Here is a 16,426-nt window from a genome sequence, read left to right on the forward strand (position 1 = left end):
TGCCAATAGAAACACTCCCCCAACTCCCCAACTCCCCCCACCCTTATGTCCCCAGTAATCACAACAATCAAAAATATCTCCAGACTTTGTACCCTGGAGGGTAAAAGCATCCCAAGCATCCCCTGGTGAGAACAACTGCCCTAAAGAAAAGAAAAATCAGTATTCATCTACGGTTACTGTTATTGTTTGGTAAATATTAATGCTTCTCTCCCCACTCTTCATGGGAGGGATATGATTCTGCACTCCAGTCAATATTGGGGCTAAATTACGACTTACAATACACTGTGACACAAGCAGAGGTTGTAAATGTGCTTGCAAAGTCTGGCCTGGTCTTCTGAATGCTCTGCACTCCACTAAGAGAATATGCCTGGACAAATGGAGCAGATCTGAACCTGAGTCACAGCCTAAAGCCAAGCCATCACCAAAGCACAAAGTAAATTCGGTTGATCATGCCACTGAGAGACCAGGGTTGTTTGCTAAGCAGCATTAGTGCAGTGAGAGCACTAATACAACACCAGTAGAGATATATTTGAGCAGCCCAGCTTAGACTGCCTTTATGAATCAAACGGTCACTCTCTTTTCAAGCATATCTATTAACACAACTACTTTCACATTCGCTAAGGGGCTTTTTTTTTTTTTTTTTGAGACAGGGTCTCACCCTGTTGCCCTGGCTGGAGTACAGTAATACGATCACAGCTCACTGCAGCCTCAACCTCCTCTGCTAGGGGGCTATTTTAACTGAGGCAAATGTCTTAACTCTGAAGACCTAAAGATAGATAACAAATGGTCTCTGTAGAGAAGTTCATCTATATCCTGCACTAGACCTACACTGTGGCTATATACATTTAAACTAAGTAAAATTAAAAATTTGGTTCCTCAGTAACAGTAGTAACATTTGACATGTTCAATAGTTTCATGTAGCTAGTGGTTACCTCATTGCATGGTGCACTAAGTTCTAATGGACAGCACTGATAGATTTAAGCAGATAAATTATAATATGAAGTATTAGCGCAACAATAAAGAGATGAGGCCAGGTGCAATGGTTCATGCCTATAATCCCCGCATTTTGGGAGGCTGAGGCGAGCAGATCACTTGAGGTCAAGAGTTTCAGACCAGCCTGGCCAACATGGTGAAACCCTGTCTCCACTAAAAATATAAAAAATTAGCTGGGTGTGGTGGTGCACACCTGTAATTGTAGCTACCTGGGAGGCTAAGGCAGGAGAATCACTTGAACCTTGGTGGTGGAGGTTGCAGTGAGCAGAGATCACACCACTGCACTCCAGCCTGGGCGACAGAGGGAGACTTCATCTCAAAGAATAAAAATAAAAGAGAGATGAAGAATTAACTAACTTCCTGAAACACTTGTTTCCTCCTGACTTCTATCCATGATTTCCCACTCTCCTGGTTTTCCTCCTAGTTCACTAGCTACTTCTTAGTATCCTTTGTTGACACCTCTTCCACTATTCTGCCAGATCTCTTTATCTTGAAGTGTCCCAAAGCTTTATTCTTTCCTCTAAATTCGCTCCCTCGGTGAGTTATAGTCCAGTTCCCTTAGAATATCATCGGCACACTGATGACCTTCAAATTTATATCTCCCAGAACTTTAAGCAGAGTTCCCAGCTTCTATAGTCAATTGCCTACTGAACACTTCAACTAGAAAAATAATTAGGCATCTCAAAATTAACATATATAAATCATTTATTTTTTGACCCAATATCTATTTACTCTCTCCTCTCCCTCCTTCTTTTTCAACTCAGGAAACAGTATGAGTTGTTCTGCCAGAAAGGTCACTCTGAAGGTTTCCTCCAATGAATCATAACTATTCCACCTCTAAAAATATATCCCAAAGCCATCATTTCTTTCCATTTAAGTCTAGTCCAAATAAACATCATCTCTAACATAAATTACTATAATATCATTTCCTCCATTGGTCTCTACCATTATGCCACTACCAACATTATCCATAGTGGACAGAGTGACTTTTTAAAAACTCTGTATCAGATCATCTTCCTCTCCTGCTTAACACCTCCAGTGGTTTCCCTTTGTACTTAATATCAATACTCTTTTTCAGGGCCTATAAGAGTTCATATAATCTGGCTTATGTCTAATTACACTTCCAATCTAATCTACCATTTCTCCTCCTTACTCACTACTCTCCAACCCCTACAGCCTTCTTTCTGAACCTCTAAAATGCCAAATCAACTAACTTAGAGCCTTTGAACTAACTTCCTGGTGTCAAGAAAGTTCTTCTCTGAAATCTTTGCACAATAAATTCTTCTTAACATTCATGTCTCTGTGCAAATTTCACTTATAAAAGAGGCCTCCCATAATCCCACAATCTAATGTAGCCTCCCACTTAAAAGTTATTTTCTATTATACTGCTGTCTTATTTTCCGCAAAGCAAATATCACTATTCAACTCAGAAATCCTTTAACTCAAAGGCCCATAATTGTCAGTTATAGCATGAACTTCAGTAAAAATTTAGTGAGTTTTTATTTTAAGAAAAACGGAACTTACAACATCCCATTATGTTTCTTAAAATTAACTCAATGTCTTCATAAAAACCAGGGAACAAATAGCATATAAGTCCTGTAAGATGTTCACAAAATACAGCCATACTGAATCCCTTATTTGTATCAAATATAGTTAAGCATAGCAGATGTACCTATTTTTCCCCTAAATTTGTTTTTCAACATTGGATGAATTTGGTGCTTATGAAATGATTAAATTATTTTAAAAGACCCTATTACGTGGCAGCAGTCATAACACAAATTTGTTCTTTTGTTTTTCCAGTCTCTTAGGCAGAGACTTAACAACTGTGCTGAATTGTAAGATTGTTTTGTGGTGTGTGTTCAACTAAGCTGAATCTACTAAACACATTCCAACTTTAATCAGAATGAAATATTGAACCATTATTTCCAAAGATACAAAAAGATTTCTGCAAAGCCATGTGCCAACTACCATCCTGTAGCAGGCAAGTAAATTTATATCTCCCAAAGGCTGATATCAACATTTTGAAAATTTCTTAAAATTCTCCTTTATATCACTTCCTTTATAGCATGTCTCCTGATTTCCTTTTTACCTCTAATCTTGCCTCACTTCAATCTATCCTCCACACTTCTCCAATATGAACAAACACTGATTGTTTTACTCCGTTACTTACCTTTTCAACTGCTCATATTATCTATACAGTAAAGTATGAACTGTTTAATAAAGCCCTCTATAATCAGGCATCTACCTGACTATATAGCTTCACATATGCCATTCCCCTATGTTCTAGTCTCATTTAATAAAAGAAATTCATTGAATAAGCCATGTTTTGTTTAAGCTGTATACCTCTGCACATATTATCATTTCTTGGCATCCAACAAGGATTGGTACCAGGACTTCTGTGGTTAACAAAATCCTTTGATGCACAAGTCCCTTATTTAAAATGGCTCCTCTTGTATACTTTAAATCATCTCTAGATTACTTATAATACCTAATATAATGTAAATATGTAAAAAGTTGTACTGTGTTGTTTTTCTATTTGTGTTATTTTTGTTGTTGTACTGTTATTTTTTGTGGGTTTTTTCCAACTATTTTCAATCTTCAGTTAGTTGAATCCATGAAATTAGAACCTACAGATACAGAGGGCTAACTGTCCCATTTCCCTTGCTTTTATCTCCTTAGTGAAATCCTATTCTTGCTTCATCATACAGAATAAGCATCATCTCCATGAAGACTTCCATGATCCTTTCAAGCAAAGTAAATCACTTTCTTATTTGGGCTACTTCTACACTGAGCCCATACTTAGTGAAAAGCAGTATTATGTAGTGGAGTCTGTCTTGAATTCCAGAATTTCCTGCTTATCATGTGATCTTTGTCAAACTACTTAATCTTTCTGTACTAGAGTTTCCTCATTTGGAAAATGGTAAAAGAAATAGTACAACTTCCCTGGGTGCAGTGGCTCATGCCTGTAATCCCAGCACTATGGGAGGCCGAGGTGGGTGGATCACGAGGTCAAGAGATCATCCTGGCTAACACAGTGAAACCCCGTCTCTACTAAAAATACGAAAAATGAGCGACAGGGGAGTGGCAGGCACCTGTAGTCCCAGCTACTTGGGACGCTGAGGCGGAGAATGGCGTGAACCCAGGAGGCGGAGCTTGCAGTGAGCTGACATCATGCCACTGTACTCCAGCCTGGGTGACACAGCAAGACTCTGTCTCAAAAAAAAAAAAAAGAAAAGAAAAGAAATAGTACAACTTCATATAACTTTTGAAAACTTTACTGAGATAACTGGTTATTTTATGCATGTAAAAAGTTCTTAAAACAGAACCTATCACTCAGCAAGCACTAAATCAAAGTTATTAATTATTACATTGTGTAGTAATAGTTTAAAGCTATACTTCCTCCACTAAATTGTGAAGTCCTTGACAGTAAGGGATTGTGTCTTTTTTGTCTTTCAATCTCTAACAAATTTGAGTTACAAATCTCAGCACCATCTGCTGACTTAAACTGAAAAATATCTGACCCTAGAGAAGCAAAGATCGAGCAATCACTTTCTCATGCAGCTTCCTGTTTATAAAGAGTAGTCATCCTTAATATGTAAAGTGCTAATCATATGATATTTCACTGATGGACTCAAAGCTCAAAATCACGTGAAGTAAGACATATGACATTGCACTAATGAACTTCATGAATTTCATACTCAACAATTTTTAAGTGATCCTGACACTCTTGTAGTAGCAATAACTATCTCTTCTGCACCTCCAAGATGTCAAAGCAGTGGGGCATCTTCAGGGAACTGGTGACATGTGTTGCTCTCTTCAAACCAGTGACTGGTGCCATATTGTGTTAGTAATGAGGTACGAATCAGTGCTAGTTTACCAAAGAAGGTAAACTTTACCAAAGGAGTTCAACTAGCACTGATTCATATCTCATTACTGACACAATATAGCCCCAGTCTAGTTATACTATTAGATCAAACAGTGAAAGATGTTCAATTTAAGCATATTTATAGGAATATTTGATATGATAATGGATATTAAGGAATTCCAAAGCAACCTAAAAGGAAGCTGGAAAAGCTTTTAAAAAATGGGGGAAGGGGAAAATCACCCTACAGTATTCCATAGTGTATATGTACCACATTTTCTTTATTCAGTCTTTTGAGCATTTGACTTGATTCCACATCTTTGCTATTGTGAATAGTACTGCAATGAACATACATGTGCATGTACCTTTGTAACAGAATAATTTATATTCTTTTGGGTATATACCCAGTAATGGGATTGCTGAGTCAAATGGTATTTCTGGTTCTACATCTTTGAGGACTCGCCACACTGTCTTCCACAATGGCTGAATCAATTTACATTCCCACCAACAGTGTAAACACGTGGAGTACTATCCAGCCAAAAAAGGAATGAGATATGTCCTTTGCAGGGACATGGATGAAGCTGGAAGCCATTATCCTCAGCAAACTAACACAGGAACAGAAAACCAAACATCACATGTTCTCCCTTATAAGTGGGAGCTAAACAATGAGAACACATGGACACAGGGAAGGGAACATCATACACTACAGCCTGTCAGGATGGGGCTGGGGGAGGAAGAGCATTAGGAAAAATAGCTAATGCATGCTGGGCTTAATACCTAGGTGATAAGTTGATAGGTGCAGCAAATCACCATGGGACACATTTACCTATGTCACAAATCCGTACATTCTATACATGTACCCCAGAACTTAAGCTTAAAATTTAAATTTAAAAAAATCAGTTCCCTCCAAACAACAAGAAAAAGCTGGATAAACTACAAACTCCTACAAGACAGCCTGAAATCCAAGAATGGGGCAGCCCCCATTCCCAGGAGAAAAAAGATTACAGATTGTCCCAAGTGTGGTAGAGCATAGGAGGAAGGAACAGAGACCAAATAAACACATAAGAAGAAATCAAGTATAACTTTCATCACTTGACAAAGACCAAATGCAGGCCAACATAACAATACAGCAACACTGACAGCCCCAAACACAAGGTGAATTCACACTGACTCTCAGACTCTTTTGCAAGGGTGCTCACTTTACACATAAAGATTGGGAGAGGGCAAGAGACTAAAGAGCCTAAGTCAGTGGTACAGGTATACAGGAGGCAACTGACCACCACTGAAGGAAAGTAAAAAGTTCTACCCTCCCTCCAAACCCTTCTCTCCCACAGAACAAAGGACTTAAGCTGCTGTAGGAGGAAAATCAACCCTGTTGACGCCAGGACACAAATAAACATCCATCCTTGCTGAATGATGAGTAAAAGAAAACAATCCTCTACACCTGAGAGAGGGGCAAACAACAGTCCTTTCTCAAAGTGAGGCAGAAAACTCTTCCACAAAAGACCAACCACAGATACAAGGCTGTCATGAATAGGAGGGGCCAAATTGCTGAGGCCAGGCACATACTGCCTACGTAAGACTGCTGCTGCACTAGAAAAACAGAGAACCACCCTGCCTCTCATACCCTGAACTGAGTAACAAAACACAGTATTCTACAGCTGTAGGTAGGGCAAGAGCATGGCGAGAGGCACCCTCTGTAGCACAAGTGTGCGCCAGAGCACAGGAAAACTGGAGTGAAACTATTACACAGAAAAATAAGAAAATGTCTCTGGCACAATGGTCCCACAATAAGCACAGGATATCTTTAGAGGAATTTGAAGCCTGTGAGACACTGAAGGTAACCACAGCAAAACAAAACTCAAACTCAGCTCAATTCCTAACTAATGCAAATACCACAATAAAGGACAAATGATAGAAAAAAGGCATCCATTTCAAGGTGTAAATACTATTTATCTCAGTATCTACTAATCTGCACATAAAAAAATGACTGACAGAAAGAAAAACAGAATTATCATAAATAGAAACAGACCTAGAGATGACCCAGTTGTTGGAACTACCAGACAAGAATCTTAAATAACGATAACTATGACTAAGATGTTTAAAAAAAAAAAAAAAACCTAGAAAGGTAGATGAACTGTGTTAACAGACAGGAATTTCAATAGAAATGAAAACTCTAAGAGTCAAATGGAAGAGCTACAAATAAAAAATATCACAGATGAAAAATTTCTTAGGCAGAATTATCAGTATATTCAATAAAGCCAAAGACAAATGCAGCGGATTTGAAAACAGGCCAATGGAGTACCCAAAAGCTGTGGGATAATACCAACTGGTCTACCACATGTATAATTAGATTCCCAGATTCTAATAGAGAAGGAATAGGGCAAAAGAAATAATTGAAGAAATAATAGACACAATGTCTTTTACAATCTAGTCTCAAAAGTCATATACCATCAGTTTTGCCTTATTCTACTGGTCCCAGAGACCAATCCTGATACAGTCTGGAAGGGGTCCACAGAAGGGCATGAATAACAGAAGGCAAGAAAACTGGGGACCATTCTGAAAGCTACCTACTCCAAATCTGGTGAATGGATGAACAAACAGGTACACCCATATGGTGGAACAGTAATCAACAATAAAAAGGAACAAACTACAGATATGTGCAATAGCAAAACTCACAAGTGAATTATATTAAATGAAAGATGATAGAAGCAATAAGTTACACAATATGATTACATTTATATTAGCATTCTGGGAAAGCTGAAACCAAAGGGACCCAAAACAGATTAGAGCTGTCAGGGGCTTGGAAAGGCCCAGAAGACTGACCATAAAGAGACATGAGGGAATTTTGTGGGATGATGGCAACGTTACATATTTGACTATAATGCTGCTTATATGACTGTACATGTCTGAAAAATTCATAGAACTGTACACCTAAAAAGGACAAGTTTTAGAGTATGTAAATTATACCTCAATAAAGTACTCATAAAAAGAGAGAAAAGGGAATCTTGAGGGGAAACAGAAGAGGCTTGGTTGAGAGGATGGATACAGCAGTCATAAAGCGTAAATAATAAAAGTTTCTGAAAGACTACTAAACTAATAATATTATAAAGTTCCTCAAGCTAAAGAAATTTCTCCAAGCTTGAGTCTGCAGATGAAAACTGCCTATCAAATTATGGATTACAAGGGTGAGAAAAGATATCCTGGCAAATGCCATGAACTCAACAATAAAGAGAAAAACCTTAGATGCTTCCAGAAAAAACAAGTTACTTAGGGAAAAAAAAGAGAGGTAGGCATAGGCCTTTCTACCCACAACATGCCAAAAGAAGATAGTGAAATAGCATTCATAAATTTTTGAGAGAAAAGGACGGCCACCCAAGAATTCTATCCCAATGAAGACTAAAAGGAAAGTATTCTGACATATGCTATCACTCACTTATCCAATTGAGAGAAATGGCAAAAAAAAAAAAAAAAAAAAAAACCTAAATAACAACTGAATCATAGCAGAGAGAGAGGAGGAAAAGAGGAGACCTTATGACATATGTAGTTAAATCTAACAAGGGATTAGTAAAGAAATTGGACAGAGATATAAGATAAAAAAAATCCAGTGCATCAGAATTAAAATAAAGCATCTAAACAAAAGGAATATTAAAATCAGACCAGTGTACTGTAGTATCTTTATCTGCAGTTTCACTTTCCGCAGTTTCAGTTACCCTTGGTCAATCACGGTTCAAAACATTAAAAGGAAAATTCCAGAAATAAATAATTGGTGGCCGGGCGCGGTGGCTCAAGCCTGTAATCCCAGCACTTTGGGAGGCCGAGACGGGCAGATCACGAGGTCAGGAGATCCAGACCATCCTGGCTAACACGGTGAAACCCCGTCTTTACTAAAAAATACAAAAAACTAGCCGGGCGAGGTGACGGACGCCTGTAGTTCCAGCTACTCAGGAGGCTGAGGCAGGAGAATGGTGTAAACCCAGGAGGCGGAGCTTGCAGTGAGCTGAGATCTGGCCACTGCACCCCAGCCTGGGCGACAGAGCCAGAAGAGCCAGACTCCGTCTCAAAAAAAAAAAAAAAAAAAAAAAAAGTCCCATTTAAAAAAAAAAAAGAAAGAAAGAAATAATTGTCAAGTTTTAAACTGTGCACTGAGTAGTGTGAAGAAATTTCTCACCATCCTGCTCCATCCCACCTAAGACATAAATCATCACTTTGTCCAGCATATCCACCCCTTTGTCCAGCATATCTACCACTTTGTCCAGCATATTCACACTGTATATATTACCTGACCATTCGTCATCAATATCATCTGCTCCTGACATCCAATTCAATATAATCATGGCTTGATGATCCAGAATCATCAGAAGCAGATGCTCCTCCTTCTGAAGTATTGCCAGAAGGTTAATAGTAGCCTAACGCTACATCACAACACCTATATTATTTGCCTTGCTCGCTCCCATCACATAGACATTTTATCTCTCACCTCATTACAGGAGGAAGGGTACAATACAATACAATATTTTCAGAGCGAGAGAGACCACTTTCACAAAACTTTTATTACTTTATTACTTCTATTGTTATAACTGTTCTATTTTATTATTAGCTATTATTGTTAATCTCTTACTGTGCCTAATTTATAAATTACACTTTATCACAGATATTTATGTATAGGAAAAAACATAGTATTAATATAGAAAGGGTTCAGTACTATCCATGGTTTTAGGCATCCACTGGGAGTCCTGGAATGTATCCCCTGGGATAAGGGGAGAGGATTGTACAAGGAAACTGCAAGTGACTATTTCCAACAGCTTTTTTGTTTTTACCTGGTTTGCAAGATGAGAGTGACCAAACAGCTTGTGACCCAATTTCCCGTACTGTTCCAGTCCTTTCCAACTGCTTAGGGTCAGCACCAGGAGGTGTCTTGTTTGGTGTGGTCATTTTTAAGATATTCTATGTAGAAAAAAAGAATGCACACATTATATCAGGAATTGGGCATCTTTCTACATAAGGGTTTTTACCAATAGAAACTTAATGGAACTCATATACCCTGACATTAATCATTTATTCTGAAGAATGCAGTTAATATAATTAAATTACTGTAATTTAAATCTCAGGGGCTGGGCATGGGGGCTCACACCTGTAATCCCAACACTTTGGGAGGCTGAGACAGGAGGATCATGTGAGCCCAGGAGTTCAAGACCAGCCTGGGCAACATGGCAAGACCCCACCTCTATTTTTAAATAAATAAAAATCTTAGGAATTCAGGTTTTGTTTCATATGACCAGATATGCAAAGCAGGGAGTTACAGTAGTCAAAAGAGCACAGAATCAAAGTTTTGGCTTCAGTATCTCCTTTAATTAGCCTAGACTTTGAATAGGTCTGGGTTTTATTTCCTTTCCTGTCAAATAGGTTCACTTGATGATTTTTAATTCTACAATGCTATGCAGTTCTATACTTCTATGACTGAAAATTCAAATGACTTTTAGCCCTAGAAAAGTCAGACTGAAATACTCTTATTCTAGGAATACATAAATATTGATCCTCATATTATTTACTTAATTTCCTTTTTTTAGAGACAGGATCTAGCTATGTTACCCAGGCTGGTCTTGAACACCTTGCTTCAAGCGATCCTCCCATCTCAGCCTCCCAAGTTGCTGGGACTACAGATGTGATCCCATTGCCCCCCTAAGATCCTCATTTTAAATATTCATTAAGTGACGCAGAGAACAGTCATACCTGCCCTCTAACTGTCAAAGTTTTATTTAAGGCCCAGCCCGGTGGCTCACACCTGTAATCCCAGCAGGTTGGGAGGCCAAGGCAGGTGGATTGCTTGAGCCCAGGAGTTCGAGACCAGCCTGGGCAATATGGTGAAACCCTGTCTCTAAAAAAATTCCAAAATATCAGCCTGGTGTGGCGGCACACACCTGTAGTCCCAGAGGGGCTGAGGCAGGAGGATCACCTGAGCTGGGAGGCGGAGGGTGCAGTGAGCCCAGATCGTGCCACTGCACTCCAGCCTGGGTAACAGAGCAAGACTCTGTCCTAAAAAAAAAAAGAAAAGAAAAGAAAAAATGTGAAAAGTTCACTTACAAATGCTCTTACCATAGAAGATAAGGTCAAGAAAATGGCTTCAAGATTTTGAAGTGAATAACTGGCCCATTCTAAAAAGGATGACCTCATCTTTCACATCTTTTGTTAATTTTCGTAAGTCCATTCATACGTGAAAAAACACTTCAATATCGGATCACGAACAATATGTAAAACTGCTTTGGTAGCGCAGTCACTGCTACTGAACATCGTTATATACGCTATTCAAAATAGGTGCAATAGTTCTGACACCTCCCATTGTATCCGAAGTTGTTCTCTAATCGGCAAACAAGCATTTGATACTAAATAACAGCAGAGACAATGGACTGTAAACGTTGACAAGGCCTGAGGCTTAAACGCTCAATAAGTAATTTACTGAATGAATAAATAGGTGAATAGGTTCAGTCATGAACTAGTTATTTGTCACTTGCCTGCAAGTCAGGTGACATCTAGGGCAAGACTATTTAACCTGCAATGATCATTACTAACTGAATGTCCTCTCATCTAAAAAAAGAAAGAAAGAAAGCCCATCTTTAGGGTAGAATTCAACTGCCGGACTTGGGACTGGACGCCACCAAGTGGATAAAATACGGAGCTCGGAAAAGATTGGATTCCAGGCCTTGAACTGACCACACAGATGAGAGGGAGTTGAGGCCTAGGAGAGCGCGCAACAGCAAGCCGTGTCGGGACCATACTCTGTTGGTCCTATTGACACCTCTAGCGTGCTAGAATAACTAAGGCTCCACTCCTGACCCACGGGCCTTGAGGAAAGCGCGAACATAAAAAAAGATTGAAACCGGGGAGGTGAATGCATCTGTTTACGCTAGGACCACACTTGACGTCGGAAAAAAAGCCCACACACTCACAGTTTCCAGACCCGGCTGCTTGCCGAAACTCAGGTTCTCAGGACCCCCAGCAGTTCCGTGCCACTCCCACTCGGCTTCCTCGGACAGCCTGGCTTCGCCAACGGCGTTGAACAAGGTCGCAGCACAATGACGTCATCTCTCCCTACCTACCTCCAGGGTGCCGCCTCACGCTCTATGTCGCGCGCGCGCGCACTACGTCCTATGGCTTGCGCGAGCGGCGGCTGGGCCCCGCCATTTTGGCCGGTGGCCGTGAGAACACGCTGTGCGGCTGAAAAGTGAAGGCAAGAGCAGATTTGGCCTGTGTGCTCCCCTCCGGAAGGGGATTGTTTTCCCCAGGTAAGTGAATAGCCCAGAGAGGTTTGACTGTTAGCTACCATCTGTCAGGTTGCAAAGACTGTAGGGACGTTCTCCGAGAGCCTTTGGTTAGGCCTTAGGTGGCGGAGACAGCAGCAGCGCGTGGCAGCGGCTCCTGCGGGACAGCTGGAACTGCCGGAGCGCGGGCGACGCCGAGACCTTGGGGGTGCCTCAGTCTTCCCCTCCAGCCGACCCGGCTGTCGCCGCTGTTACCTGCCACGCCCGCCAGGGACTTCGAGAATGGACCTAGATGCCGTAGTCTCCACTCCCCCTTTACCCCACTCCGGCCCTGGAGCTAAACCTGCTGGAGAGGAAGTCACCTTTAGAACTTAGAGCACCCTCTGTACCCACAGCACCCTCTATTACCCCCACACTCTTCCAGCACCCTAAAATGGATATATTGTCACATGTGCATATTTGGTTGTGGGAAGTCGTGGCTTTCACGTTTCGGTGAGTGGAATGAGTCATGGCATCTTGCCGCCATGAAGTCGAATACTCCCTGTTCACTGCTAGGTTTTATGATGCCCACATGTCGCTCTGCTTCTCTCAGAACAGCGTGTACGCAACTATGACTGGGGTTGTCCCAAGTAGTTTCCCAGTAGAAATCCTATAGTTTTTTTGGTACGCTTTTATACTACTTGGCACTTTCTCCCCTTACCCATTTTTCCCTTTATTGTATCTAATACTCATTGAGATCGAGGTTGATGTCTTTACTCAGAATACCTTTATTATCTCTTCAGGGGTTCATACATTGTAGACATTTAATACGTAATGTGAATGAATGACAGCCAAAGCCGAATTCCCACCTCCCATTAACTACATCAGTTTATTTTCTCTTTTTTGATAGTAAAAATATCTAAGAAGAAGAACTGTCCAAATAACATGTTTTATTTTTTTTTACTCTTTCCCAACGGAACTGCTAACTAGTCATTTATGATAGTGGCATTTTATGTTGCAGTAGGTTGTCCCATATTCTGAGACTATTCGTTGTATACCAGCCACCTGACAATAATGCTTTGTTAGTGTAACCAAAGGCTCAGAACCTGTATTTGAACCAAAAGCTGTTTGGGGTTTGTGAGCTTTTTAAAACCTTAGTTCTCCCCTATTTTAAAAAGAAGTTTTTTTGTTTGTTTGGAAAAGCATTTAACAATTGGGAGGGAGGGGGAGAAAACAATATTAAGTTAGAGTTCCTTCTAAATGCCTTAAACTTAAAACTCTTTGAAATCAGAGCCATGTACCTCTCCTAACTTATACGTGTTTTATAAGACTAATAAACTACCATGAGCATGGGTTAGACTATTTCATGTGATACTAAACATCATTAGTTAACAGCAATCTTTGAAATGCTTTTACACAGTATTACAATTATTTTGGCTTTTGACTATAAATGTTTCCAAGTATGCCTCACTTCCTTTTTTTCCTCTCAACTGGAAGAATGACACTGAGGGTCATTGTTCTAGTGTCAATTTTGAACACTTTTGTCTTCGAATCTGAAATATCCTCAAATACTTCTTTGTTTGCAGGAGCCTGTTAACTGTAATCTTCTGCAAGCTTTACTGTGCCTTACTTTTCTATTGAAAAAGTAGTAGAGAATCCCCTTGCCCCAGTTATTGAAACTGATACAGAAATTGAATTAAAAGTGTTTACACAGTTAATTAACAGTTCTACAAAGAATCCATGTTCATTTTTCTTAAATGCATTACAATTTATCACTATTTTTATATAAATCAGTTTTATTAACCACTTCTGGTATGTTTTTATTCTTCTGTAAAAATCAAGCCAGGGTGGTGGCATGCACCTGTAGTCCCAGCTATTTGGGAGGCTAATGCAGGACGATCCCTTGAGCCAAGGAGTCCCAGTCTGTAGTGTCCTGTGATCAGTCCATTCAGCCTGGACACCATAGCAAGATCCCCATTTTATTTTTTTAATTATCTTTTACAGTCTTTTGGTTTTTAAAATAGTTTGAAAAATTAAATATTAGGCCGGGCGCGGTGGCTCAAGCCTGTAATCCCAGCACTTTGGGAGGCCGAGACGGGCGGATCACAAGGTCAGGAGATCGAGACCATCCTGGCTAACACGGTGAAACCCCGTCTCTACTAAAAATACAAAAAACTAGCCGGGCGAGGTGGCGGGCGCCTGTAGTCCTAGCTACTCCGGAGGCTGAGGCAGGAGAATGGCATAAACCCGGGAGGCGGAACTTGCAGTGAGCTGAGATCCGGCCACTGCACTCCAGCCTGGGCGACAGAGCGAGACTCCGTCTCAAAAAAAAAAAAGAAGAAGAAAAAAAAAAGAAAAATTAAATATTTTAGGAGTTTAACAAAATAAAGTTTAAGCAATTTCATGATGAAAGATTTATCCCCTGGAAGGGAATTCATTATACTCTTTCACTGAGTAATTTGTACAAAGGCATTCAGTATTTAAGTTAGAATGCATGAGGTCCAGTTTTAATAGCTTACTAAAGAATCTTCATTTCCGAGGAAGTTGTCATTTCCCCAGTAAGAGCTTTTTTGTGACAATTTAAGTCATCTAATTTCTTCCTCTTCTAATCTTTACAAGACCTGGACCAGTGTTTGAAGGAATAGAGTCAACCTGTTTATTGGAAAAACCCTGTATTTATTACATGAATGTTTAGTCTTCTTTTGAATGGTTTTTTTTTTTTTTAATATGTAGTTTAGTGGACAACTGTCACTATAAAATATTGGTAACTTGCAAGATTTCTAAAGTTGTTATACCTACAGGGAAATTATTTACTATATTTAAATTCATATTCTCATTCATTTAGCAGAAATGTTTGATCTCCTGTGTGCTAGGCACAGGTTCAGCCACTGGAATGAACAAACAGTCCTACCCTATGATGGATGGAGTACATTCTACTTGTGGAGGGGAAAAATATGTGTGTTTGTAGAGGGACAGAATATACATACACACATGCACAATAGATGTGTGCATATACACCAGATATATATGGAATATATAGTGTGTCATATAGTTGAGCTGGGGAAAAAAAGCAAGAAAGAAGGATGAAGAAGCAGTTGAGTGTATTTTTTGGTAGTGTAATTAGAGAAGAATTACTGAGAAATAGTAAAGATTGGAAGGAGTAAGCCATGTAACTCTCTAGGGGTAATAGCATTATAGGCAGAAAGTGCCAAGATCCTGAAGTAAGAACAGGCCTGTCATGTGCTAGGAGCAACAAAGAGCCAAGGTAGCTGGAGCCATACTACAAGAGCTAGAGTAGTTGGAGATGAGATCAGAAAGTTAACAGAGGCTGATCAGTGCCTCATTGATTATTTTCAGGACTTTGGCATTTACTCAGATTGAGAATGAAGCCATTGCAGGATTTTAAATAGAGGAGTGACATAATCTAGCTTACTCTTTAAAAGGCTTACTCCGGTTCCTGTGTTGAGAATGAACTGTTGAGGATTAGAGTAGAAAGAGATGAAGGTAAAAGCAAAGAGATCTGTTAGGAAGCTATTTGAGTAATGCTGGTAAGAGATGATAATGATAATGATAACTTAAACCAAACTCAGGAGAAGAGATCAGATTCTGGATGTTTTATAGCTTCAACGGGATTTGCTATTATTAGGTGGAAAAGAAGTATGACTTCAAGGATTTGGGCCTGAGCAAAAAAAAGACAGGAGTTGCCATCTAACAAAATGGGCAAGACTGCTGAAATTTTGGTGAGGATTTCAGGAGCTTATTTGGGAGATTCCTCTTAAGCCTTCCAGAGATGTTAAATGGGCAGGAAAGGGTTCAAGAGAGGTATCCTGACTAAAGGTAGAAATTTGGAAATTTGCAGTATATAAATGGAATTTAAACCTATGAGACCAGAATAGAACACCTTGGGGAATGAGTATATGTGGAAAAAAATGACCAAGTCTTAGAGCACTCTCAACATTTAGAAGCCTGGGAGGTGAAGATGAGTGACCGGGAAAGTAGTAGGAAAACCGGATTAGTGTTGTATCCTAAAACCAAGTTAAAGGGTTTTTATCTAGTAGGAAAAGTGTTTATTTGTGTCAGATGCAATTGATTGGTCAGGTGAATTAAGGTCTGGTAAACATTTGTTTTAGCCATGTGAAGAACAATGATGGCTCGACAAGTTGTTTTGATGAAATGATGGGCTCTAGAGCCTAGAATGGATTCCAGAGAGCATGTAGCAAGAAATTTGAGACATTGAGTATAAGCAACTCTTTGAAATAGTCTTGAAGAAGGAAAAATAAAACAATGGGAGACCATGGGGTCAGGGAGTAGAATGCTTGAATGCTGATAAGAA

At 39.7% G+C, this 16,426-nt stretch overlaps 2 protein-coding genes across 3 annotated transcripts in view; one reads left to right on the forward strand and one right to left on the reverse strand.

Annotated features, from left to right (window-relative positions):
• The window catches only part of ANAPC10 (anaphase promoting complex subunit 10), a 132,157-nt gene extending 120,229 nt beyond the window's left edge, over nucleotides 1–11,928 (reverse strand). The window contains exons 1-2 of the mRNA XM_010361250.2: nucleotides 11,803–11,928; nucleotides 9,676–9,802 (exon numbers count right to left, since the gene is read on the reverse strand). Coding sequence (XP_010359552.1) covers nucleotides 9,676–9,790 — 115 coding nt within the window. The 5' untranslated portion in view covers nucleotides 9,791–9,802; nucleotides 11,803–11,928. The remainder of the gene's footprint in view (nucleotides 1–9,675; nucleotides 9,803–11,802) is intronic.
• The window catches only part of ABCE1 (ATP binding cassette subfamily E member 1), a 31,933-nt gene continuing 27,396 nt past the window's right edge, over nucleotides 11,890–16,426 (forward strand). Inside the window, exon 1 of one of the 2 annotated variants that reach the window (XM_010361213.2) lies at nucleotides 11,890–12,138. The gene's annotated coding sequence lies outside the window, so the exon portion shown is untranslated. The remainder of the gene's footprint in view (nucleotides 12,139–16,426) is intronic. The other variant, XM_010361222.2, reaches the window with a different exon arrangement.

This window comes from Rhinopithecus roxellana, chromosome 2 (genome assembly GCF_007565055.1).
Source record: "Rhinopithecus roxellana isolate Shanxi Qingling chromosome 2, ASM756505v1, whole genome shotgun sequence".
Taxonomy (NCBI): Eukaryota; Metazoa; Chordata; class Mammalia; order Primates; family Cercopithecidae; genus Rhinopithecus; species Rhinopithecus roxellana.